Genomic DNA, 27,781 nt, shown 5'->3' with positions numbered 1-27,781 from the left:
GATGAGGATTTAAAAAATAATAATCAATTTTAGAATAAAGGGATGCACCGATATTACATTTTTGGCCAATATTTTCCTTGTCCCAAAAAGCGATACCGATAACCGATATAAGGAGAGGGAACCCACAGTAGTTGTCTGTTATTGGTGTAGAGAGGACGACAAAGGAGATATTCATTTAAAAGCAGGGAATAAAAAAAAAAAATGTAACTCTCTAGGTCATGCCAGTAGGCTACAGTAGGTTGTAACTCTCTAGGTCATGCCAGTAGGCTACAGTAGGTTGTAACTCTCTAGGTCATGCCAGTAGGTTACAGTAGATTGTATCTCTCTAGGTCATGCCAGTAGGCTACAGTAGGTTGTAACTCTCTAGGTCATGCCAGTAGGCTACAGTAGGTTGTAACTCTCTAGGTCATGCCAGTAGGCTACAGTAGGTTGTAACTCTCTAGGTCATGCCAGTAGGTTACAGTAGATTGTATCTCTCTAGGTCATGCCAGTAGGCTACAGTAGGTTGTAACTCTCTAGGTCATGCCAGTAGGCTACAGTAGGTTGTAACTCTTTAGGTCATGCCAGTAGGTTACAGTAGGTTGTATCTCTCTAGGTCATGCCAGTAGGTTACAGTAGGTTGTAACTCTCTAGGTCATGCCAGTAGGTTACAGTAGGTTGTATCTCTCTAGGTCATGCCAGTAGGCTACAGTAGGTTGTATCTCTCTAGGTCATGCCAGTAGGCTACAGTAGGTTGTATCTCTCTAGGTCATGCCAGTAGGTTACAGTAGGTTGTATCCAAGTGGTTGTATCTCTCTAGGTCATGCCAGTAGGTTACAGTAGGTTGTAACTCTCTAGGTCATGCCAGTAGGCTACAGTAGGTTGTAACTCTCTAGGTCATGCCAGTAGGTTACAGTAGGTTGTATCCAAGTGGAAACAATTATCAACCCAATGTGGAAAGTGTCGAATTTGGTCAACAACAAAATTAATGGCTTATTTGCTACGTGAAGATTACTTGCTCCAACACAAGTTCCAACACAATGTAGAGACAAACGATTATGCATTTTTTATCATAAAGTTCATTTCCAAAAATCGTGATTTAGCAAGCTAGATGACTAGCTAACATTAGCCAGCTAGCTGACTAGCTAACATTTGCCAGCTAGCTGACTAGCTTTATGGATGTTGTGACATGAGTATGACATTGTAATTATGGTTGTTTTAGGGACTCATGAAACAACCAGCGAACCAGGCTGTCATTTTGTGAAACAGTGGATGTATAGAATCTAGCTAGCTGAAGAATTTACTGCAAATTGAATGTACAATTTTGTAAGCTTGCCTTGCTGATATTTGCCGTGCAGATAGATGAAATAACGTAGCTAGCTATGTTCTTGCTTATTGTGCAGTGGATGATTAAAATCCCTGTATGCCCATGGATGGGTAGCTAGCTATCTAGCCGATCTGTGTATGGACCCAACCGTTTGGTATACATATTAGTTCAGAACCTAGCTATGAACCTCAGCTATCATAGCCAGTTGTATCAACTTCAAAACAGCCTGAATGACATTAATGAAGCCTATGAATTGAGTAGAATATAATATCATGTTGTACCAAGGATGCAAGTCGTATATACATGTAGTTATTACCATGCATGAGATCCCCACATTGTAGCCTGTACATTTAATATATTCACTGATCATGTACTCTACCTTGGCAAATAAAGGTGCAGTTTAGGTATGAATGTCTTTGAGATTATTTTTCAGTCATACCCACAGACATCACACCCTTACCTAAACAGCACCCTCACATGAGAAGTAGAAATCAAAGGGAGAGAAACTGTGAATTGAATAACTGCAGTTGACATAGCTAAGTAAATGGAAGAATACACTTATTGCAATGTGGATGGCTCTTAAAAGAGCCTTTGGTTGTGCATAGTGCAGTCTATGGTGTTGCCAGGGAACAGGACCCTCTTAAAAGAGCCTTTGGTTGTGCATAGTGTAGTCTATGGTGTTGCCAGGGAACAGCACCCTCTTTGAAGAAGTAGGAGGTGAAGATCTCCTGCACACGGATTGCCTCTTGCTGCGTTGTTGGACCCCATCCTTGAAACATCCTGCAGAGCAGCAGACTTCTCCTCTGGGACACGGCGGCGAGCTGCAGATCCCCTCCTGGTCCTCGTGTCCATCCTCATGAAGTTACGCAGGACACAGGTAGCCTTCACACACCTGAATTCCTCCAGGAGGCAGTCCCAGATGACCCTGGTCACCCAACCTTGCAGTGCCCTACACGGTAACTGTAGGCAATCGTTTTGAAGGAATCTCCAGTTACAAGGTATCTGTAGGAATATGGAAGACAATGTAATTATTAGACTGTTACATCACCAGGTCATTGTGGATTAGTAAAGTATAATATCCCTGATAACAAATCATGATAACATTGGATTGATAGATGCATGGGCACACATATGTACATGTGTAGCATGTGACAATAACAGGATCATATCAAGGATAGCATCACAAATGAATACAAAAATACCACTTGAAGCTTGATGATGAGTTGATCATTTGAATCAGCTGTGCAGTGCTGAGGCAAAAACAACAATGTACCTCTTTCAGTCCCCAGGACTGAGAACCACTGCTCTTCATTGGGACCTCTTCATATGTAGACTGGCTTTCATAGCGCTCTTTATCTGAGGACAGAAAACGTCACAAGAAACACACTTAATTATAGTCAAATTACACCACACTGAATATTATGTTACTATTATCTCCGTCCTCACTTCTAGGGACAGCAACTACACAAAAGTACCTGCCCTATCCAGAATAGCCTCCTCTCTCACTGACAGTTGGGGCTGCTATCCTTTCACCCTCCTCCATGGCTGTTAGCTAGCTACCTACAAATGCATTTGGAGTTTGTTTTTTACAGTGATAAATACATCAAGATAGCTAATATGAAGTTAGGTAGCTGATGATATTTAATTCATTTAGCTAGCTATCTATACAGTATTTGAAGTTGGCTAGATAGCTAGCTAACCAACTAGATTTGAGTTATCCTGCACTGTAGCTAGTTAGCTAATTATACATTGTTTTTCTTTACATTTTCAAAATCTATTTACTTACTTGAATAGGTTCTCCCAGCCATGTGGACAACTGGAAACAGGGCAGCAAAGTTTGTCACCAGAGCGTTTTAGAGGATATTACTATTGAACTATGTACCCATTTAATAACCAGACCTTCATACAAACTTGCTCTGCTGAATTCTTGACGGAGTCACAACAGGCGGCCTATGCGGCACACAGCAATTTACCGCTATTTATCTAGTGTACATTCACCCTCAGTCACCTTGTCCTAGAGAGATTTACATGGTTATCAAAACGTCACACCAGGGTGAGCCTAAACAAAACACAGCCCTATGGTGAAAATGAATGGTGGAAAAACGATGTGAACCATTTCCCTGTTTGACCTCTAGTTATTATGGCTCTACAGTGCCCCACAGTGGACGGGTCACAATATGTTACATTGATAAAGCAGACTTTATTTAACCTCCATGACATATTGACGTTGTAGATTGCAGCGGTATATAGTATGTATTTAGGATGTTTTCAGCGTGTTTTTAACCCTTTCAGACAATGGATTAATCGCAATTTTAAAAAAACAGTACACTAACATTACACTAAGTAAACTCAATTTTGACAGTCCAAACAAAAACACACATTCTCATTCAAAAACACAAGTCAGAACACAGCCTCTCTATTCTCTCTAATATTAACCAATGAGGTGGGTCTTTCCACATTCTACCAACCCAACAGATGTTTCTACTATGAACGCTTTCAGGTTGATTAAAGTTTAATTCCCAAATAGCCGATACAGGTTTGGTCATTATCAGGTACTGGAGCGTTGAAAGATGATGCACAACAACGGTTTCTTCCAGGAAACCACGACTCCAATAACCACCGCGGTCTAAATAACTGTAAAGTACGTCACCATCGAAACAACTACCGCTACAATCGACCTGTTCGTAATACATGGGTATTGGGATGTGACCTCATTGATCTGTCAGTAAGCTATGTTAACATGGGTATTGGGATGTGACCTCATTGATCTGTCAGTAAGCTATGTTTACATGGGATCTGACCTCATTGATCTGTCAGTAAGCTATGTCTACATGGGATCTGACCTCATTTATCTGTCTGTAAGCTATGTCTACATGGGTATTGGGATCTGACCTCATTGATCTGTCAGTAAGCTATGTCTACATGGGTATTGCGATCTAACCTCATTGATCTGTCAGTAAGCTATGTCTACATGGGTATTGGGATCTGACCTCATTGATCTGTCTGTAAGCTATGTCTACATGGGTATTGGGATCTGACCTCATTGATCTGTGAGTAAGCTATGTCTACATGGTATTGGGATCTAACCTCATTGATCTGTCTGTAAGCTATGTTTACATGGGTATTGGGATCTGACCTCATTGATCTGTCTGTAAGCTATGTTTACATGGGATCTGACCTCATTGATCTGTCAGTAAGCTATGTCTACATGGGTATTGGGATCTGACCTCATTGATCTGTCTGTAAGCTATGTTTACATGGGATCTGACCTTATTGATCTGTAAGTAAGCTATGTTTACATGGGATCTAACCTCATTGATCTGTCAGTAAGCTATGTTTACATGGGTATTGGGATCTGACCTCATTGATCTGTCAGCAAGCTATGTCTACATGGGTATTGGGATCTGACCTCATTGATCTGTCAGTAAGCTATGTCTACATGGGTATTGGGATCTGACCTCATTGATCTAGCAGTAACCTATGTCTACATGGGTATTGGGATCTGACCTCATTGATCTGTCAGTAAGCTATGTTTACATGGGTATTGGGATCTAACCTCATTGATCTGTCAGTAAGCTATGTTTACATGGGTATTGGGATCTGACCTCATTGATCTGTCAGTAAGCTATGTTTACATGGGTATTGGGATCTGACCTCATTGATCTGTCAGTAAGCTATGTTTACATGGGTATTGGGATCTCAGCTATAGTATAATCCAGCAAAGCAGTCCTACCAGCTAGCAGCGTAATGAACCTTGTCTGATAGCCAATCAACCATGTCCTGAGCCTGTCGCCTGCAGTCCGTGAATATTTCTTGTTTTTTTTCTCGTAAAGTTACACTGGGTACATGGGCCACATAAATAATTACAGTCCAGCACATTGTCTAGGAAGGCACTGTTCCTAGGCCGTCATTGTAAATAAGAATTTGTTCTTAACTGACTTGTCAATTTAAATAAAGGAAGAAAAAAAAGGGAATATGTTCCATCAGCCATTGGTATAATTGAACTACAATGACCATAATGCATTGCGTGCCTACTTGTCTTGTCTGTTTATTTTACACCAGCTATGTAAAAGAGACCGAAGAATGCTCAATGATCAATGCTATCTGGGATCCTTGGGACATCCCTACCCTAAACCCTAACCCCTACCTTAACTATTTTAAATGTCAACTTCAATGGGCTAGCGACGTCCCAAGGTTGTATCTCTACCTGGAAATACATGATCTAAGTGATTGATAGTTGGTATTCAGCAGTCATAAAGCCTTATGTACTTTAATGAACTACTAAAATAGTGATTTTGTCAAACAGCATAGACAGCAGCTCTACACTTTTTTGACTGACTGATCCATTCATCCTTCCATCCCTCCTCAGCTTTCCTCTCCTCTGAAGACCCAGTGAGGGTGGAGCTCAGTCAGAGAGCTGTTGAGGGACTGGTTAGGAAGAACATTTCTACAGCCAGAGAGGTGAGAGGTCACACATGGTTTAGATGGTAAATATTTATGTCCTCTTAGTGGTTCATCACGTCAGCAAGAGGGAATATGTTCCATCATCTATGTTTATTTACATTAGTGCAAATTGTCCACTGATATGGGTGTAATTTCTCACCCCTTTTGGCTGTATGAAAGTTGATTTCCCCTCAGGCACACACATTTGTTCTTTGCTATTATGAAGGTCATTTGTGTAGAATGTACTTTTCCCCAATCAGTCACCCCACCTCTTTACGTTGCTTATTTATATTTAGTGGCCTGACTGCGTCCAGACTATGTCAAAGGCCCATCCTGGTAGATCTGAACCTAATGCAGCTTAGAGTGTCACATTTAGGTGCCAGGTGTAACTGAGGCCGTAGATGCTCCATATCCTTTACTTTTAATGTTTTATATAATATTACGAAATGCATTTATTTCTGTGTTGCAGAGGCTGTCAAGAAATGGAACAGCAAGGCCACAGAACATGACATAAGCAGAGCTGTGGGAGACCACCTCAAGCTCTTGGTAGAGCCGGGGGTGGTGTTTACCACTCCACCACGCCCTCAGCAGGCTTGAAAAGTGGTACTGTTTTTCATACTAAGACGGACCAAGAGTCTGTTGATTGGTCAGTCATTGGGTTCATTTGTTGAAATTAAATCAAGCTTTATTTATACAGCACATTTCAGACATGGATTCAACAGTATGGCTTTACAGGGAGAAAAAAAGAAGAAAATAAACAGAAATATTTAGTACACATCAAACAGAAGACTAACAACTGAAAGACTAATGAACATTCTAAGGAAATTCCATTGATTAAAATATTAATTGGATGCAATATCCAACCCAAAATTTAAGCTTGTTTTTTAGGAGGGGCTCTGAAAGACACTATGGGGGTGTCCACTGAAAGTTGACTAGTAACAACAACTGGGACCTAAAAGACAACCACCATGAGACGCACTAAATCTGCCAAGAAGAGGCAAACAAAAGAAAAACCCACAACAAACTTAAAGACAGGAAGCAAACCAAAAAGGTGGAGCAACTAAAGGTGTTGACTCTCCACATCTATCAAGACAACTGGAGCACTGGGCCAGACACTCTTAAATAGAACCTGGACCAGCTCAGGTGAAACACCTTCCCACTAACGAGATGGACAAGCCAGCACAGGTGTTACACATACTGACTAACGAGGTGACACCAATCAGTGCGTCCTACGTGCTAGACATGCTAACGAGCTAGATGTGCTAACGAGCTAGACGTGCTAAAGTCCAACCTCAAAACCAAAGTCTGTAACACCTTCCCGTTAGGACAACAAATATATTTTATATTTATGACTCAATTTATTAGGATTGTTAATAAAATTGATTATAGACCGATTTATTATACTGCGTCCATGTGTATAAGCTGCAAGTACATTGAAATTAAATAGTTTTCTTTTCAACTAAAACCAAACTTATATTGTACGTCGGTCAGTCTTATTTTCAACGACATTTTGCTAGGTGGGATATCCCCAATGTCACAGTTTAAACGTGTCCAAATCAATAGTCCAAATGCAGAAACAGTTTGTGATAAATTGAAAACCTAAACGTAAAATGTACTATATACACGAACATCTGCCACAATAATCATATTACTTGTATTTTTTTAAACAAGCACCTTATAAACTGCACAAGCACCAGAAATGAAAAATAATTTGTGATCCATGGAGCGCACTGGCTAAACACAAAACACACATCTTTTTGACTGCCCAACCTTGAGACAATCAGAAACCATGTTGTCCTCACCATGGACACAAGCACCAAAACCGCTGTTGTTTTGACAAGTAGCAATAAATCACTGATATCAATTAGGGGGGAAATCAGGTTGTTCGTGCTGTTGAAACTAACACAACTAAAAAAATACATGGAAATGGGAGATATAGGGGTCGCTAAACAAAGGAACGCAACACAACACTATTTTCTCATCTTATAGATGGGCTATGTACATGTACAGTAATCTGTGAGCTGCTCTGACAGCTGGTGCTTAAAGCTAGTGAGGGAGATAAGTGTTTCCAGTTTCAGAGATTTTTGTAGTTCGTTCCAGTCATTGGCAGCAGAGAACTGGAAGGAGAGGTGGCCAAAGGAGGAATTGGTTTTGGGGGTGACCAGAGAGATATACCTGCTGGAGCGCGTGCTACAGGTGGGTGTGTCAAATCAGAGGGCCTGTTGTCCGGACCTCCGGCAGTCTCTATGGGGGTGCCATAGGGTTCAATCCTCGGGCCGACTCTCTTCTCTGTATACATCAATGATGTCGCTCTTGCTGCGGGCGATTCCCTGATCCACCTCTACGCAGATGACACCATTCTGTATACTTCTGGCCCTTCCTTGGACACTGTGTTAACTAACCTCCAAACGAGCTTCAATGCCATACAACACTCCTTCCGTGGCCTCCAACTGCTCTTAAACGCTAGTAAAACCAAATGCATGTTTTTCAACCGTTCGCTGCCCGCATCCGCCTGCCCGACTAGCATCACCACCCTGGACGGTTCCGACTTAGAATATGTGGACAACTATAAATACCTAGGTGTCTGGCTAGACTGTAAAATCTCCTTCCAGACTCATATTAAACATCTCCAATCCAAAATCAAATCTAGAATTGGCTTTCTATTTCCCAACAAAGCCTCCTTCACTCACACCACCAAACTTACCCTCGTAAAACTGACTATCCTACCGATCCTCGACTTCAGCGATGTCATCTACAAAATAGCTTCCAACACTCTACTCAGCAAACTGAATGCAGTCTATCACAGTGCCATCCGTTCTGTTACCAAATCACCTTATACCACCCACCACTGCGACTTGTATGCTCTAGTCGGCTGGCCCTCGCTACATATTCGTCGCCAGACCCACTGGCTCCAGGTCATCTATAAGTCTATGCTAGGTAAAGCTCCGCCTTATCTCAGTCACAATAACATCACCCACCCGTAGCACACGTTCCAGCAGGTATATCTCACTGATCATCCTCAAAGCCAACACCTCATTTGGCCGCCTTTCCTTCCAGTTCTCTGCTGCCAGTGACTGGAACAAATTGCAAAAATTGCTGAAGTTGGAGACTTTTATTTCCCTCACCAACTTTAAACATCAGCTATCTGAGCAGCTAACCGATCGCTGCAGCTGTACATAGTCCATCTGTAAATAGCCCACCCAATCCACCTACCTCATCTCCATACTGTTTTTATTTGATTTACTTTTCTGCTCTTTTGCACACCAGTATCTCTACTTGCACATCATCATCTGCTTATTTATCACTCCAGTGTTAATCTGCTAAATTGTAATTATTCGCTCCTATGGCCTATTTATTGCCTACCTCCTCATGCCATTTGCACACACTGTATATAAACTTTCTTTTTTCTACTGTGTCAATGACTTGTTTATTGTGTTATTGGCTTGTTTATTGTTTACTCCATGTGTAACTTTGTGTTGTTGTCTGTGTCACACTGCTTTGCTTTATCTTGGCCAGGTCGCAGTTGCAAATGAGAACTTGTTCTCAACTAGCCTACCTGGTTAAATAAAGGTGAAATAAAAAATTACTAAAATATTTGTCATCACTCATCAATATCATCTTGAAATCAATTGTGCCAAGAGGGAGATGAGGTTGCACGTACTGTTAAAACCAACAGCTCAAAAACCACACGTAATCTGGGAATAATGTGTACATCACTGGTTAGAGGACAATTTGTAGAAAACAGCTCGCTACATTTTGAAGTGTTGCATTTTGATTCAAGTGGGTCACCAACATGGTAAGTGTAACACAGCTCTTTTTGTGTTAGTCACTTTTTGGTAAATCACATAAATAGTACTCTTTCAATTCAGAGTTCGGATTTCCCCCCTGAGGCTAATATCCATATCACGTTGACATCAATTGAACGAGGCAAACGTTTAGCCTTCTACATTGTGACATCATTAAAATACTCCTTCTACAATGTTTAAATATTCCACATTGTGACAATTTCATTGATATCACGAAACAACTCCTTCATGTATGTATTTTCTGATGTTTGATCAGAGATCTTTTATCAGAGTATCTCTTGTCACACAGATCACAGCGATACGATTTCTCTCCTGTGTGTGTTCTCTTGTGTTGAGTCAGATGGCCAGATCGACCAAAACTCTTCCCACATTGACCACAGCTATAAGGTTTCTCTCCTGTGTGTATTCTCTGGTGTTGAGTCAGCTCTCCAGATTGACTAAAACTCTTCCCACATTGATCACAGCTATAAGGTTTCTCTCCTGTGTGGATTCTCTGGTGCACTGTCAGATCTCCAGATCGAAGAAAACTCTTCCCACATTGATCACAGCTATAAGATTTCTCTCCTGTGTGTATTATCTGGTGTTGAATCAGATGGCAAGATCGACCAAAACTCTTCCCACATTGAACACAGCTAAAAGATTTATCTCCTGTGTGTGTTCTCTGATGAATTTGAATGCCTGATGAGGTGAATCTATTCCCACAGTCAGAGCTGCAGTGAGTTCTCTTCCCTGTGGATCTCTGCAGGTGTTTTATGAGGTGTTCTGATCTGCAGAGACTCTTCTCCGCCTCGTCAGCATCATGAGGTTGTTGAGGCTCCCCAGAGGATCCACGATAGTGAAGTATCTCTCCTGTGTGTACAACAAAGTCAGACAGATGATTAAAGGCCCACAACAGCGGAAATCCATTGTTAAAGGTGATGCCAAAAGCGTAGCTATGATGTTGTACAACAATTGACGTCTGTAATGAATGTTAAAGTTATTTGACAATTGTCGTAAAATGAGCAACAATAATCATATTTTGTCTTGTTTTCACATTAGTAGTAACATCGATGATTGTAGGCTAGAAATAACTTATTCATGTTGTTGAAACTCTAAGCAGTGTGCCAGACGACTTTTGGTCTCCAATATAGGCCCCTTTCTGTGTTTGCTAAAATTGCGGCACGAGGGCAATTTGATTGCAGAAACTCCTCACTGCTAATGAAGAAACCGATAGTTATGGATGTAGTTTATCTGGTAATGAGGAAACCACTAGTTATGGATGTAGTATATCTGGTAATGAGGAAACCACTAGCTATGGATGTAGTATATCTGGTAATGAGGACACCAGTAGTTATGGATGTAGTATATCTGGTAATGAAGAAACCACTAGTTATGGATGTAGTATATCTGGTAATGAGGAAACCAGTAGTTATGGATGTAGTATATCTGGCAATAAGGAAACCGCTAGTTATGGATGTAGTATATCTGGCAATGAGAAAACCACTAGTTATGGATGTAGTATATCTGGTAATGAGGAAACCACTAGTTATGGATGTAGTATATCTGGTAATGAGGAAACCACTAGTTATGGATGTAGTATATCTGGTAATGAGGAAACCACTAGTTATGGATGTAGTATATCTGCCTGGAGCAAAAATGTTGAGCGAAGATTTTAGTTTTTCACAAAGTATTCTGAATGTGAATGGGGGAAAACTCAGGGGAGTAACCTCCATTTCCAGGTTGCTTATGAGTGCATTTCACACTACTTTGGATTATAATTGTAACGCTCGTTTGAATGTCCTGCTTAATATAATGTTTGTGTCATCATCGCAAATCAACCGCTTTGTATTTAAAAAACACTTTAACCAGTAAAATGCTCTTTGGCTAGCTTTTCCATCAACCTGACAATGAGGGGTTGTACACTGTTTGCCAAATTGGCCCATAACTTCACTTAACAACAAATATACCTGTAATGAACGAAGAAGCACTTTGGTTGTTGTTGCATGACATACATAGTGTACTCTAGGACCCATAACAACAACATAGACCTACTGTAGGACCCATAACTTCCCCTAACAACAACATATACCTACTGTAGGACCCATAACTTCACCAAACAACAAATAAAGGAAAATAGCTGTGTGTGTTGTACAATAGCCTATCCATCAAGGAACAGTTCTCTACACATTATGAGCAAAGTATGTCTGTGTCCAGAGACTAACGAGACCCTACAGTAAATCAAGCAAACAATAACATTATAAACATCAATTTGTTAGGGATGTTGGATCCAACGTGGAGCACGTCATAACTGTCTTTACCAGAGTAATGAATGAAGAAGCACTTTGGTTGTTGTTGCATGTCGTGATGTTTGTCATTTGACTGTCATTCAGAAAATGATTTCCTGGATCAGCTGATGATAGTTGAACATGTGACTAACTAAACAGCTACAGTATTAAGAATTATGTGTAATTATTGAAGAACCACGTTAATGACAGTATCCATTTGGGTGTTGTCAATAACGTTACGATTATTATTGTTTTATTTTTTTGATTTCAGCCTTATTTAACCAGGTCGGCCAGTTGAGAACAAGTTCTCATTTACAACTGCAACCTGGCCAAGATAAAGCAAAGCAGTGCGACAAAAACAACACAGAGTTACACGTGGGATAAACAAACGTACAGTCAATAACACAATAGAAAAATCTATTTACAGTGTGTGCAAATGGAGTACGGAGGTAAGGCAATAAATAGGCCATAGTAGCGAAGTAATTACAATTTAGCAAATTAACACTGGAGTGATAGATGTGCAGATGATGATGTGCAAGTAGAAATACTGGTGTGCAAAAGAGCAAAAAAGTAAATAAAAACATGGGGATGAGGTAAGCAGTTGGATGGGCTATTTACAGATGGACTATGTACAGCTGCAGCGATCGGTTAGCTGCTCAGATAGCAGATGTTTAAAGTTGGTGAGGGAAATAAAAGTCTCCAACTTCAGCGATTTTTGCAATTCGTTCCAGTCATTGGCATCAGAGAACTGGAAGGAAAGGCGGCCAAAGGAGGTGTTGGCTTTGGGGATGACCAGTGAGATATACCTGCTGGAGCGCGTGCTACGGGTGAGTGTTGCTATGGTGACCAGTGAGCTGAGTTAAGGTGGAGCTTTACCTAGCAAAGACTTATAGATGACCTGGAGACAATGGATTTGGCGACGAATATTTAGCGAGGGCCAGCCGACAAGAGCATACAGGTCGCAGTGGTGGGTGGTATATGGGGCTTTAGTGACAAAACGGATGGCACTGTGATAGACTGCATCCAGTTTGCTGAGTAGAGTGTTGGAGGCTATTTTGTAAATGACATCGCTGATCCGTTTTACGATGGTGTTTAGCAGCATGAGTGAAGGAGGCTTTTTTGCGAAATAGGAAGCTGATTCAAGATTTAACTTTGGATTGGAGATGCTTAATGTGAGTCTGGAAGGAGAGTTTACAGTCTAACCAGACACCTAGGTATTTGTAGTTGTCCACATATTCTAAGTCAGAACCGTCCAGAGTAGTGATGCTAGTCGGGTGCAGGCAGCGATCGGTTGAAGAGCATGCATTTAGTTTTACTTGCTTTTAAGAGCAGTTGGAGGCCACAGAAGGAGTGTTGTATGGCATTGAAGTTCATTTGGAGGTTGGTTAGTTTGTTATTTGGTGAACCAGGCGAGTCAGTCATTTGAGAAACCAAGGCTGTTGAGTCTGCCGATAAGAATATGGTTATTGACAGAGTCGAAAGCCTTGGCCAGGTCGATGAAGACGGCTGCACAGTACTGTCTTTTATCGATGGCGGTTATGATATCGTTTAGTACCTTGAGCGTGGATGAGGTGCACCCGTGACCAGCTCGGAAACCGGATTGCACAGCGGAGAAGGTACGGTGGGATTCGAAAGGGTCCGTGATCTGTTTGTTAACTTGGCTTTAGAAGACTTTAGAAAGGCAGGGCAGGATGGATATAAGTCTGTAACAGTTTGGGTCTAGAGTGTCACCCACTTTGAAGAGGGGGATGACGGCGGCAGCTTTCCAATCTTTAGGAATCTCGGACGATACGAAAGAGAGGTTGAACAGACTAGTAATAGGAGTTGCAACAATGGAGGCAAATAATTTTAGAAAGAGACGGTCCAGATTGTCTAGCCCAGCTGATTTGTACGGGTCCAGGTTTTGCAATTCTTTCAGAACATCAGCTATCTGGATTTTATTTCACCTTTATTTATTTAACCAGGTAGGCCATGATGTCATAATGATAGTTTAACCAGATAGGCCAGTTGAGAACAAGTTCTCATTTGCAACTGCGACCTGGCCAAGATAAAGCATAGCAATTCGACACATACCACAACACAGAGTTACACATGGAATAAACAAAACATAGTCAATAATACAGTAGAACAAAAGAAAACAAAAAAGTCTATATACAGTGAGTGCAAATGAGGTAAGTTAAGGCAATAAATAGACCATGGTGGCAAAGTAATTACAAGATAGCAATTAAAACACTGGAATGGTAGTTGTGCAGAAGACTAATGTGCAAGTAGAGATACTGAGGTGCAAAGGAGCAAGATAAATAAATAAATACAGTATGGGGATGAGGTAGGTAGATAGATGGGCTGTGTACAGGTGCAGTGATCTGTGAGCTGCTCTGACAGCTGGTGCTTAAAGCTAGTGAGGGAGATATGAGTCTCCAGCTTCAGAGATTTTTGCAGTTCGTTCCAGTCATTGGCAGCAGAGAACTGAAAGGAAAGACGACCAAAGAAGGATTTGGCTTTGGGGGTGACCAGTAAGATATACCTGCTGAAGCGCGTGCTACGAGTGGGTGCTGCTATGGTGACCAGTGAGTTGAGATAAGGCAGTGCTTTACCTAGCAGAGACTTGTAGATGACCTGGAGCCAGTGGGTTTGGCAACAAGTATGAAGCGAGGGCCAACCAACGAGAGCGTACAAGTCGCAATGGTGGTTAGAGTATGGGGCTTTGGTGACAAAACGGATGGCACTGTGATAGACTGCATCCAGTTTGTTGAGTAGAGTGTTGGAGACAATTTTATAGATGACATCACCGAAGTCGAGGATCGGTAGGATGGTCAGTTTTACGAGGGTATGTTTGGCAGCATGAGTGAAGGATGCCAATTCTAGATTTAATTTGGGATTGGAGATGCTTAATGTGAGTCTGGAAGGAGAGTTTACAGTCTAACCAGACACCTAGGTATTTGTAGTTGTCCACGTATTCTAAGTCAGAGCCGTCCAGAGTAGTGATGCTGGACGGGCGAGCAGGTGCGGGCAGTGATCGGTTGAATAGCATGCATTTAGTTTTACTTGCGTTCAAGAGCAGTTGGAGGCCACGGAAGGAGAGTTGTGTGGCATTGAAGCTCGTTTGGAGGTTTGTTAACACAGTGTCCAAAGAGGGGCCAAAAGTATATAGAATGGTGTCGTCTGCGTAGAGGTGTATCAATGAATCACCAGCAGCAAGAGCAACATCATTGATGTATACAGAGAAGAGAGTCGGCCTGAGAATTGAACCCTGTGGCACCCCCATAGAGACTGCCAGAGGTCCGGACAACAGGCCCTCCGATTTGACACACTGAACTCTATCTGAGAAGTAGTTGGTGAACCAGGCGAGGCAATCATTTGAGATACCAAGGCTATCGAGTCTGCCAATAAGAATGTGGTGATTGACAGAGTCGAAAGCCTTGGCCAGGTCGATGAATACGGCTGCACAGTAATGTCTCTTATCGATGGCGGTTATGATGTCATTTAGGACCTTGAGCGTGGCTGAGGTACACCCGTGACCAGCTCTGAAACCAGATTGCATAGCGGAGAAGGTACGGTGGGATTCGAAATGGTCGGTAATCTGTTAGTTAACTTTGCTTTCGAAGACCTTAGAAAGGCAGGGTAGAATAGATATAGGTCTGTAGCAGTTTGAGTCTAGAGTGTCTCCCCCTTTGAAGAGCGGGATGACCGCGGCAGCTTTCCAATCTTTGGGAATTTCAGACGATACGAAAGAGAGGTTGAACAGACTAGTAATAGGGGTTGCAACAATTTCGGCAGATCATTTTAGAAAGAGAGGGTCCAGATTGTCTAGCCCGGCTGATTTGTAGGGGTCCAGATTTTGCAGCTCTTTCAGAACATCAGCTATCTAGATTTGGGTAAAGGAGAAATGGTGGGGGCTTTGGCGGGTTGCTGTTGAGGGTGCGGCGCTGTTGGCCGGGGTTGGGGTAGCCAGGAGGAAAGCATGGCCAGCCGTAGAGAAATACTTATTGAAATTCTCGATTATCGTGGAGTTATCGGTGGTGACAGTGTTTCCTAGCCTCAGTGCAGTGGGCAGCTGGGATGAGGTGCTCTTATTCTCCATGGACTTTACAGTGTCCCAGAACTTTTTGGAGTTAGAGCTACAGGATGCAAATTTCTCTTTGAAAAAGCTAGCCTTTGCTTTCCTTACGGACTGTGTGTATTGGTTCCTGACTTCTCTGAAAAGTTGCATATCGCGGGGACTATTCGATGCTAGTGCAGTACGCCAAAGGATGTTTTTGGGCTGGTCGAGGGCAGTCAGGTCTGGAGTCAACCACGGGCTATATCTGTTCTTAGTTACACATGTTTTGAAAGGGGCATGCTTATTTAAGGTGGTGAGGAAATTACTTTTAAAGAACCACCAGGCATCCTCTACTGGCGGGATGAGGTCAAAATCCTTCCAAGATACCCAGGCCAGGTCGATTTGAAAGGCTTGCTCGCAGAAGTGTTTTAGGGAGCGTTTGACAGTGATGAGGGGTGGTCGTTTGACCGCGGACCCATAACGGATGCAGGCAATGATCGCTGAGATCCTGATTGAAAACAGCAGAGGTGTATTTGGAGGGCAAGTTGGTCAGGACAATATCTATGAGGATGCCCATGTTTACGGACTTAGGGTTGTATCTGGTGGGTTCCTTGATAATTTGTGTGAGATTGAGGGCATCTAGCTTGGATTGTAGGACGGCCGGGGTGTTAAGCATATCCCAGTTTAGGTCACCTAATAGAACGAACTCTGAAGATAGATGGGAGGGCAATCAATTCACATATGGTGTCCAGGGCACAGCTGGGAGCAGAGTGGGGTCTATAACAGGTGGCAACAGTGAGAGACTTATTTCTGGAGAGATTCCTTTTTAAAATTAGAAGCTCGAACTGTTTGGGCATGGACTGGAAAGTATGACAGAACTCTTTGCAGGCCATCTCTGCAGTAGATTGCAACTCTGTTTTTGACAGTTCTATCTTGACGGAAAATGTTGTAGTTGGGGATGGAAATTTCAGAATTTTTGGTGGCCTTCCTAAGCCAGGATTTAGACACGGCATTAAGGTTGGCGGAGTGTGCTAAAGCAGTGAGTAAAACAAACTTAGGGAGGATGCTTCTGATGTTAAAATGCATGAAACCAAGGCTTTTTCGAATACAGAAGTCAACAATTGAGAGTGCCTGGGGACACACAGGGCCTGGGTTAACCTCTACATCACCTGAGGAACAGAGGAGTAGGATGAGGGTACGGCTAAAGGCTATCAGAACTGGTCGTCTAGTGCGTTGGGAACAGAGAAAAAAAGGAGCAGATTTCTGGGCATGGTAGGATAGATTCAAGGCATAATGTACAGACAGGGGTATGGTAGGGTGCGGGTACAGTGGAGGTAAACCTAGGCATTGAGTGACGATAAGAGGTTGCATCTCTGGAGTTACGCTAGGTGAGGTCACCGCATGTGTGGGAGGTGGGACAAAAGAGCTCTCTGAGCCATGTTGAGTGGGACTAGGGGCTCCGCAGTAAAATAAAACAATGATAACTACCCTAAACAACAGTATACAAGGCATATTGACATTAGAGAGACATAAATCGAGGCATAAAGCAATCACAGGTGTTGATTGGGAGAGCTAGCTAAGACAACAACGGGTAAGACAACAGTTAATCAGCTAAGACAACAACAACACGTAAAATGGCGATGAACGGGCAGAGAGGGTCAGTTAACTACACACAGGGCCTGAGTTGGAGGCTGGCGCCAACAGATAAACAAAATAAACAAAATGGAGAACCGTGACTAATGAAAAGTCCAGCAGGCATTAGCTATGTAGCCAAGTGATCATAGGGTCCAGTGAACAGCAATATATGAACCAGGGAAGCCATTAGGTAGTCGTTACTATGCTAGCTGGGAGCCGCGCCTGGCTCGAGGCTAACTGGTGATAGCTTCGGGACAAGGGCGTCACCGACGTCCTGCAAAGGCCGGTTGAGAGCACATCTGACGGAATTGAGTCGGCAGACCAGTCGTGATGGATCGGCGGGGCTCTGTGTCGACAAAGGGTCCAGGCCAATTGGCAAAAGAGGTAATGTAGCTGGAGTTATTTGTTTGCTAGCCGGAAGATGCACCTGGCTCGAGGCTAACTGGTACTAGCTACGGGACAAGGGCGTTAGCCACTATAGCCAATCCAGTGCAAAGGTCCAGAGCTTACGGCAGGAATCCGGTGATGTAGTGGCTTCTAGTCGTCTTAGTGAAGAGTCTGGGAGGCATCAGCTGTGTAGCCGAGTGATCATAGGGTCCACTAAATAGGCCGGGAGATGGGCCTGGCTCAAGGCTAGCTTCGAGGCTGGGCCACTCGGTAGCAGCTAGCCAGCTGCGATTATCTGGTGTAATGGTCCAGAGCTTACGGCAGGAATACGGTGATGTAGTGGAGAAAAACAGTCCGATATGCTCAGGGTTGATATCGCGCTGTGCAGACTGGCAGGTATTATCCAGGCTAAAAGCGGCTGGTGTCTGAGCTAAAAAAGGTAAAGGCCGCTAGCAGTGGCTAACAATGACTAAATAGCTAGTAGCTAATTAGCTGGTTAGCTTCTGATTGCTAGCTGCTGATGGAGCTTCGAACTATAAGGTCTAAAAAATAGCAGATCCGTACCACATTGGGTGAGGCGGGTTGCCGGAAGATATATGTAATAAAAAATTTGAAAAAGAGATTGCAATATATGCAAAAAAATATAAAAGAAAACACAACAAACACGTCTTACTGCTACGCCATCTTGGATTACAAGATGACTCTCAGTTAAAAGCCATTGGATTTAGCAAACTCAAATTATTTAGTACTTCTGTGCCCACGGAAACTGTTTCCCCAGCGTAACATAAGGAGCCACTAAATGATACGTAGTTCGAGTGCATTTCAGAATACAAAAAAACTGTCCGACAGCAAGATCCCGTATTTAAATTGAAGTTCATCATATGACAAGCGTAACGTTATGACTATAACTACTGTTCCCTGAAGGAGAGAAACCAGGTACAACATAATATTAAATTCACGCCTCGCTGGAAGCCCCGCCTTCCACAGGTGATGATTTATTACTTAAATTTAATACCGCTCTTCACCGACCCAGCAAGGGGTGGGGCCAAACAGGTGTTGTACCTCGTTTCCCTCCTTCAGGGAACAGTAATTTTAGTGTTAGGTTCTAATTTTTCAGAGTATATAACTCACGGACACTAGAGAAGCTTAACCAAGTTTAATTCTTCCCAAAGGGTCGTTACAGCTGTAATTCAGACAAAAACATGTTCTCACCATCACAAGTATATATACCCCACTTTGGACACTCCTCCTTCTCTCCAATTCTTACATCTTCTGGGTCGACAGGAAGAGGGTAACAGGATACTAAACCCTTATTACTCCCTTCAGGGGATCTTACCTGACCTCCTGTCCTCAACCCCTCTTTCGCCTAATCCACAGATGTCCATCCGCTTCCCCTAAAGCAATCCTGTGATCTCCTCCCGTCCACCCAGCACATTCCACAGCCACTGTCTTTCTACAGATCTCACTCCTTTATATACTCTGCGTCTGACCTATCATATCTTTAATATCTCAATGTTCAAAGTTTAGCCCGAATCCAACAGTCCTAAAGTTACACTCCCTTTCAGTCGGTCAACTTCGGTAAAACATACTATGGGAAAATACAATCATCCCCCAACCGACCCAAACGGATACTAAATGAAACGGCCCCTGGCAGACCACCCAGACCTGACCCTACAAGATGCATCAGTTGTCAATTTATTAATTGTCTTTTGTTTGAAACAATCCTGTCAATATTGAGTAAGGACGCACACCTAATTACGCATTCAGAAGTAGGACTAGTCTACCTGGCCTGCACGCAAATGTAGGCCTATAAATGTGCCTATTTGGGGATGTCTGATAGTATTTCTGATTGTCTTAACGCACCACCACTAATGAGTTGTGGAGCTTCTCAAACAAATTTTTCTTCACCTCAAAACAGCAAGTAAACTAATTCTAATCAAAATCAATTACGTATGACAATAGTTCGTCAAAGTATTTTCGTAAAACATTTCCAGCTCTCACCCTTTCGATAACCACTCGACATGAAAGGGAAAAATGTAATGCTCGGATCCAGTGGAAATGTCATAAAATACCTGATTACTTCTTATCCTTTGCAAAAATAGCCGATAGCTGTGTCTGTCCCAAACTCACTGGTGCCGGGAAACTGAGGGCCTAGAATATTTTATACAATGTTGCAAGTTTCGGAGGACCCAGTCAGGCCGGAGGACCCAGACAGGCCATGTGCAGAAAATATGATTTATAGTATATTTTCTACCTGCAGGCTGCAATGTTTTTATTTGTTGGCTTTATGTGGGCAATATTTACATAGTTGGCAATGTCAATAAAAGTTACTTTTAGATTTGTATCATTTTCATTTTGATAGAATGTATATTAATCACAGACAATGATTTTGAGATACTATTAGAAATTAAATGAAACTGTTCCACGAAAATATGCATATGAAAATCCGAACTGGCACGCAAATTGGTAGAAATGGTAAGATAACTTGGCACTCCAAATGGAAAAGGTTGCCGACCGCTGATGTAGCCCATTACCGGAAACTTCAGGAGCATAACAGCAGTATTTTTCTCCTTCTGATTAGGTTATCTTGACCACTGGCTCCCTCGAGTCATTTGTGTGTCTTCATTATTTGATCAAACAGCATGCTTAAAGCATCAGACCAGTTCAGTACATATAGTTGATTTTATTAAAACACATAAAAGGTGTGTATATATATGGAAAAATACACATTGTAACATTTCAACCAATCGTTTGGTAGAATGAACAGACGACTCTTGGTTGACCGAGATTTATTTTAGATGGGGACAGCACTAGAACATGATTTTGGGGCTCCTTTTGGGATTTGAATTCTCATTTGAATTCTGCAGCATTGAAGGTCCCTAAGAACACAGTGGCCTCCATCATTCTAAAATGGAATACTCTTCCTAGAGCTGGTCACCCGACCAAACTTAGCGATTGGGGGAGAAGGGCCTTGGTCAGGGAGGTGATCAAAAACCAGAACTCCAGAGATGGGAGATGGAGATGGGAGAACCTTCCAGAAGGACAACCATCTCTGCAGCACTCCACCAATCAGACATTTATGGTAGAGTGGCCAGATGGAAACCACTCCTCAGTAAAAGGCACATGACAGACCACTTGGAGTTTGACAAAAGGCACCTTAAGGACTCTCAGACCATGAGAAACAAGATTCTCTGGTCTGATGAAACCAAGATGGAACTCTTTGGCCTGAATGCCAAGAGTCACGTCTGGAGGAAACCTGGCACCATCCCTACGGTGAAGCATGGTGGTGCAGCATCATGCTGTGGGGATGTTTTTCAGCAGCAGGGACTGGGAGACTAGTCAGGATCGAGGGAAATATTAAGAGTGCAAAGTGCAGAGAGATCCTTGATGAAAGACCTGCTCCAGAGCGCTCAGGACCTCAGACTGGGGCAAAGGTTCACCGTCCAACAGGACAACGACCTTAAGCACACAGTCAAGACAACACAGGAGTGGCTTCGGGACAAGTCTCTGAATGTCCTTGAGTGGCCCAGCCAGAGCCCGGACTTGAGCCCAATCTAACATCTCTGGAGAGACCTGAAAATAGCTGTGCAGTGATGTTCCCCATCCAACCTGACAGAGCTAGAGAGGATCTGCAAAGAAGGATGGGAGAAACTCCCCAAATGCAGGTGTGCCAAATAAATTTGCTAAATGAAAGGGGGGGGGGGGGGAATTTAATCAATTTTAGAATAAGGCTTTAACGTAACAAAATGTGGAAAAAGTCAAGGGGTCTGAATACTTTCTGAATGCACTGTATACAGCAACAGCTCCGCCATAAGCATTCCTGTCTTTTCTGTAGATGTTATATCCCTGTATTGCTCCTGCTGGATCAAAGGAATTATCTCAGTGAGTTTCAGAGATGAACAGTACAGTGCATTCCAAATTCAATAGGCAGGCAAGTAAACAAACGTTTTCAAATAAAAACTACTCCAGAAAATGTCAAAGCGTATATAACGCCCGTCCAAGGGAAGGTCGACCGATCGCGTTCACATTGTCAGGCTGAGACACAGTTCCAAAGCTAATTCTCACAAAATCCCTTTTTAAAGTCAGGGTATGAGTCGAGAAACATGCTTATTTTCCTTGAAAGTACATAATGTCACAATTGCAAAGCTATACGATATTACAGAGAACAAGTTAATTATCTCACATTTGTATTGTTGTGTTCTTGTTCACGGAGGGTAATTCATGCCAATGTTATTTTCTTTAAGCTGTTAATACAAATTGACAGGAGTCTCCAATATCCTCATTTCTGAAAGTATTTCTGGTGATAGCAGGTGATAGTGATACACAAGCTAGGTCTATTTGAAACATTTCCCTCCCATGGCAGCATTTACCAGCCACCAGGTTCAGAAGCTTTAAAACCACAAAAATATTTAAAACCCAATTCTGTTTTTGCCCAAAGTCAAGATATAAATTATTCAAACTGAACATAATATTATTAGTTTTGGAATAGTTTTGATTTTTCAAACAGGTTTGTTATTTTATTTCAGTTTACTAAATAGTTTTCCCCTAATTATTTTTTCTATAATGAGCATGGAGGTTTCCCCTATCAACCAGTCATAGGTTCTGGTGACAAAGTGCCTCGTAACCTAGCTGGGAATGGGACAGACAGAACCATTCTCTGGTAAAAGACAGGGGCGATTTGTAATCAAATCTAATTCCCAGGAATGGGGTTCATATGAACCACAGAGACTGTGTGTGGGAAAATAACATGGCCGTGTCCAACCCTGCTTGTTCCCTCTACTCCGCTACCAACCACCAATCTCCAACGGGGCCCTTAACCTGTATCACTAGACACCTCATAGTGTGCTACAGGTAGGAATCAGCAATGACTCCCAATAATGAGACACCTCTGGGGAGGGGTGTCAGCAACATTTAAAAAATGTTTTTATATATACAGTGGGGAGAACAAGTATTTGATACACTGCCGATTTTGCAGGTTTTCCTACTTACAAAGCATGTAGAGGTCTGTAATTTTTATCATAGGTACACTTCAACTGTGAGAGACGGAATCTAAAACAAAAATCCAGAAAATCACATTGTATGATTTTTAAGTAATTCATTTGCATTTTATTGCATGACATAAGTATTTGAGCACCTACCAACCAGTAAGAATTCCGGCTCTCACAGACCTGTTAGTTTTTCTTTAAGAAGCCCTCCTGTTCTCCACTCATTACCTGTATTAACTGCACCTGTTTGAACTCGTTACCTGTATAAAAAACACCTGTCCACACACTCAATCAAACAGACTCCAACCTCTCCACAATGGCCAAGACCAGAGAGCTGTATAAGGACATCAGGGATAAAATTGTAGACATGCAACAGGCTGGGATGGGCTACAGGACAATAGGCAAGCAGCTTGGTGAGAAGGCAACAACTGTTGGCGCAATTATTAGAAAATGGAAGAAGTTCAAGATGACGGTCAATCACCCTCGGTCTGGGGCTCCATGCAAGATCTCACCTCGTGGGGCATCAATGATCATGAGGAAGGTGAGTTATCAGCCCAGAACTACACGGCAGGACCTGGTCAATGACCTGAAGAGAGCTGGGACCACAGTCTCAAAGAAAACCATTAGTAACACACTACACCGTCATGGATTAAAATCCTGCAGCGCACGCAAGGTCCACCTGCTCAAGCCAGCGCATGTCCAGGCCCGTCTGAAGTTTGCCAATGACCATCTGGATGATCCAGAGGAGGAATGGGAGCAGGTCATGTGGTCTGATGAGACAAAAATAGAGCTTTTTGGTCTAAACTCCACTCGCCGTGTTTGGAGGAAGAAGAAGGATGAGTACAACCCCAAGAACACCATCCCAACCGTGAAGCATGGAGGTGGAAACATCATTCTTTGGGGATGCTTTTCTGCAAAGGGTACAGGATGACTGCACCGTATTGAGGGAAGGATGGATGGGGCCATGTATCGCGAGATCTTGGCCAACAACCTCCTTCCCTCAGTAAGAGCATTGAAGATGGGTCGTGGCTGGGTCTTCCAGCATGACAACGACCCGAAACACACAGCCAGGGCAACTAAGGAGTGGCGCCGTAAGAAGCATCTCAAGGTCCTGGAGTGGCCTAGCCAGTCTCCAGACCTGAACCCAATAGAAAATCTTTGGAGGGAGCTGAAAGTCCGTATAGCCCCGCGACAGCCCCGAAACCTGAAGGATCTGGAGAAGATCTGTATGGAGGAGTGGGCCAAAATCCCTGCTGCAGTGTGTGCAAACCTGGTCAAGAACTACAGGAAACGTATGATCTCTGTAATTGCAAACAAAGGTTTCTGTACCAAATATTAAGATCTGCTTTTCTGATGTATCAAATACTTATGTCATGCAATAAAATGCAAATTAATTACTTAAAAATCATACAATGTGATTTTCTGGATTTTTGTTTTAGATTCCGTCTCTCATAGTTGAAGTGTACCCATGATAGAAATTACAGACCTCTACATGCTTTGTAAGTAGGAAAACCTGCAAAATCGGCAGTGTATCAAATACTTGTTCTCCCCACTGTATATAGTGTTTTATGACAAATCGTTTTTTACAAATCCGTCAAGACACCAACTTAGACTTTACTGTGAAATGCTTTACTTACAAGCCCTTAACCAACAGTGCAGTTTAAGAAGAAGAAAATATTTACCAAGTAGACTAAAATAAAAAGTAACACAATGAGAATAACAATAACGAGGCAATATACAGGGGGCACTGGTACCGAGTCAGTGTGGAGGCTATATACAGGGGGCACCGGTACCGAGTCAGTGTGGAGGCTATATACAGGGGGCACCGGTACCGAGTCAGTGTGCGGGGGTACAGGCTAGTTGAGGTAATCTGTACATGAAGGTGGGGGCGTAGTGACTATGCATAGGTAAAACAACCAGCAAGTAGCAGCAGTGCACAAAGGGGGGGGGGGGGGGGGGTCAATGTAAATTGACTTATGGCAGTCTTATGGTTTGGGGGTAGAAGCTGTTGAGGAGGCTTTTGGTCCTAGACTTGGTGACCCGGTACCGCTTGCCGTGCGGTAGCAGAGAAAACAGTCTATGACTTGGGTGACGGGAGTCTCCGACAATTATGTGGGCTTTCCTCTGACACCGCCTATTATATAGATCCTGGATGGCAGGAAGCTTGGCCACAGTGATGTACTGGGCCTTTCGCACTACCCTCTGTAGTGCCTTCACTGTCAGATCCCGAGCAGTTGCCATACCAGGCGGTGATGCAACCGGTCAGGATGCTCTCGATGGTGCAGCTGTATTACCTTTTGAGGATTTGGGGACCCATGACAAATCTTTTCAGTCTCCTGAGGGGGAAAAGGTTTCGTTGTGCCCTCTTCATGACTGTCTTGGTATATACCCACGTGGGTGATTAAAAGATTAACTGAGGTCCACACTCCAGTCCAGTTGATGGTGGTAATGCACCTTAAAGTTGGTTTCCAACCGCCATATAAAAAGTCCAAAGAAGAAAAAGATGCCTGAAAGAAGGAGAAATGACGAGAAACGAATTTGGTTTACCTTTTGGGGCATCGCGACTGGTTACCTATTTTGATGTGATATGAAAGTATTATTTGAAATTATTTTGATGTGATATGAAAGTATTATGTGAAATTATTTTGATGTGATATTTAAGTATTGTGTGAACTTATGTTGATGTGATATGAAAGTACAGCGATTTATGTTTCTAGAAACGTATCCCAATTGAGAATCGATTCACATTTAGATGGAATATTTGACTATTTTACCTGCCAGCCAGTCTACCTCTGAAAATAACATACAGTCCTTGGACCTTGAGGAGTAACGGGGGCAGCAATCAGCAGTAGAAACAATAACAAAGCGTACTCCCTGCACGTTTCAGTAAAAAGCTGAGGGATGGGGCTGGAGAAATGCAACCATCCATGATATCAACATTCTAGTTTTAACCATGTTTTGAGGATATACAGTGTTTGTTTATATTTCCTGATAAACATTGGAGTAAAAAAAAGCTTATATTTTCCGTTCTGATGGGGTACGACAGTTGAACTAAGCTCATAACTAAGCTTTATAAGTGATTTCTTCAAGAAACAGATGGGTACATATCATTAATGTATTAGTCCCAAAATGGATGTAACAACTGCTGATTGCCCCTTTAAGACTACATATTGGGCTAAGCTAACAGGAGATATTGAGGACTACAGTATTTCAGGCATTGTCATTAGATGCATTTGATCAATTGTTAACGTTTTGTTGATGGTCCACTCTTGATGTTCTACACGTTACAGTGTAGCTTCAGCCATTCCTACAGAACAACACTAAAGTGTAGAACCTCTTTACTGCATATTGGTTCAACGACTGCAGAGGTGGTACTTACTGGTGTTAAACAGATCTCCAACCTCCTCTTCTTCCTCCAATGTGACAGTAATCTCCCCCTCCTCCTCTTTCACACCAAAAACGGCATCCTCCTCCTCCACTTTCAATGTAACAGCCTCACCTTCCTCCTCTTTCACAACAATGTTCTGCCACATACCCTCTTTCTCCGTCCAGCAGACTTCCTCTTCTTTAGCAGGAGGGGAGAAGCTTACTGACCTCATGTTCGGGGATGTTAGCTAGCTAGCTATCATTAGCGACTAGGCTAGTGCTAACTTAACCAGCCAGCTACTATAGCTGACTAATACAAAATAACGTAATATTCAATTAAATAGGTTAACAAGTTGATACGACAGAAGTGTGGCTAAAACACAGTAGGTAATATACACCGAAAGCGTATAAATAGCTTGAATCTTTCGGCTATGTTGGCTAGCAAGCTACCGAGGTGGTTGACGAGCTGTTTATGAAGAACCGTCCACTAGATTGTACGTCACGCTAGCAGCATCACCTGAAAGACGCACATCGCCGTCTGCTGACTGGAGGGGGAAACGCAATTGAGGATCATATTTTATTTTCAGACAAAGATTATTTTAAATTGATTTAATTAAATAATACTATTATATTGAGACATACAAAGACAGGAATGTGTTGATTGATTAGTGAGAATTAAAAATGTTTACCACAGCATATTTAAGGCAGTTTCATTAAGTTATACTACATCTAAATTAGCAGCTAGCTACTGTAGGTCTATACTGCTCCTACATGGTGTAACAATACCTTCATGAGGCAAAGGCAAAGGGTGACTGCTTTGAAGAATCTCAAATATAAAATATATTTTGATTTGTTTAACCCTTTTTTGGTTACGACATAATTCCATTTGTGTTATTTCATAGTTTGTCTTCACTATTATTCTACAATGTAGAAAATAGTTACGTTATTCTAAAATCGATTAAATTAAAATTTTACCCTCATTATTCTACACACAAAATAGTCAAAATAAAGAAAATCCCTTGAATGAGTAGGTGTGTCCAAACTTTTGACTGGTACTGTATGTAAATGTAATATTTCAGTTGATGGTTTTGTTACATTTGAAACATTTATAAAAACCTGTTTTTATTTTGTCATTATGGGGGTATTGTGACGTCATTATGGGGTATTGTGATGTCATTATGGGGTATTGTGTGTAGAATGATGAGGGTAAAATATTGATTTAATCGATATAAGAATAACGTAACAAAATGTGGAAAAAGTGAAGGGGTCTGAATACTTTCCAAATGCGCTGTAAATATAGGGGCAGTAGTTAGTGACATCACTTCATGAAACAGGAGGTACAAAATATATAACAATATCAACATTCAATGTATCAAAATATATGACCAAGCTGGAAGTGTAAACGCCAGCCCAGCCACAATCCTAGAGGTTCACTGATGATCAACCTCCTCCTTCACATCTGACTCCTGATGATCAACCTCCTCCTTCACATCTGACTCCTGATGATCAACCTCCTCCTTCACATCTGACTCCAGTGATCAATCCAGAGA

General features: G+C 42.3%; 1 protein-coding gene across 5 annotated transcripts; it reads right to left on the bottom strand.

Moving 5' to 3' along the window:
• Window positions 1-1,025: 1,025 nt before the first annotated feature.
• LOC139567095 (zinc finger protein 436-like) lies at window positions 1,026-26,718 on the bottom strand. 5 transcript variants are annotated; one of them, XM_071388587.1, is made up of 3 exons: window positions 26,245-26,718; window positions 2,580-2,662; window positions 1,026-2,308 (listed from the first exon to the last, which is right to left on the bottom strand). In XM_071388587.1, the coding sequence occupies exons 1-3, from the start codon at window positions 26,462-26,464 to the stop codon at window positions 1,979-1,981; spliced, it is 633 nt and encodes a 210-aa protein (XP_071244688.1). In that variant the 5' UTR covers window positions 26,465-26,718; the 3' UTR covers window positions 1,026-1,978. The 5 variants fall into 5 exon arrangements, 4 of the variants coding, with proteins under 4 accessions (XP_071244688.1, XP_071244689.1, XP_071244687.1 ...); XM_071388588.1 differs by having other exon boundaries at window positions 1,036-2,308; window positions 2,509-2,662; XR_011673222.1 differs by lacking the exons at window positions 1,026-2,308; window positions 2,580-2,662 and adding exons at window positions 6,405-6,901; window positions 6,944-10,404.
• Window positions 26,719-27,781: the final 1,063 nt, after the last annotated feature.

Source organism: Salvelinus alpinus, unplaced genomic scaffold (assembly GCF_045679555.1).
Source record: "Salvelinus alpinus unplaced genomic scaffold, SLU_Salpinus.1 scaffold_43, whole genome shotgun sequence".
Classification (NCBI taxonomy): Eukaryota; Metazoa; Chordata; class Actinopteri; order Salmoniformes; family Salmonidae; genus Salvelinus; species Salvelinus alpinus.
Note: the sequence above shows the minus strand (reverse complement) of the source record. Positions and strands in the feature narration are given on the sequence as shown.

Excerpts from the sequence above, each read along its gene's own strand:
- LOC139567095 (XM_071388585.1), bottom strand. The coding sequence starts at position 26,464 with ATGAGGTCAGTAAGCTTCTCCCCTCCTGCTAAAGAAGAGGAAGTCTGC. Across the intron at positions 10,405-26,244 it reads TGGAGATCTGTTTAACACCA|GAGAGATACTTCACTATCGT; the intron begins GTAAGTACCACC and ends TTGTACACACAG.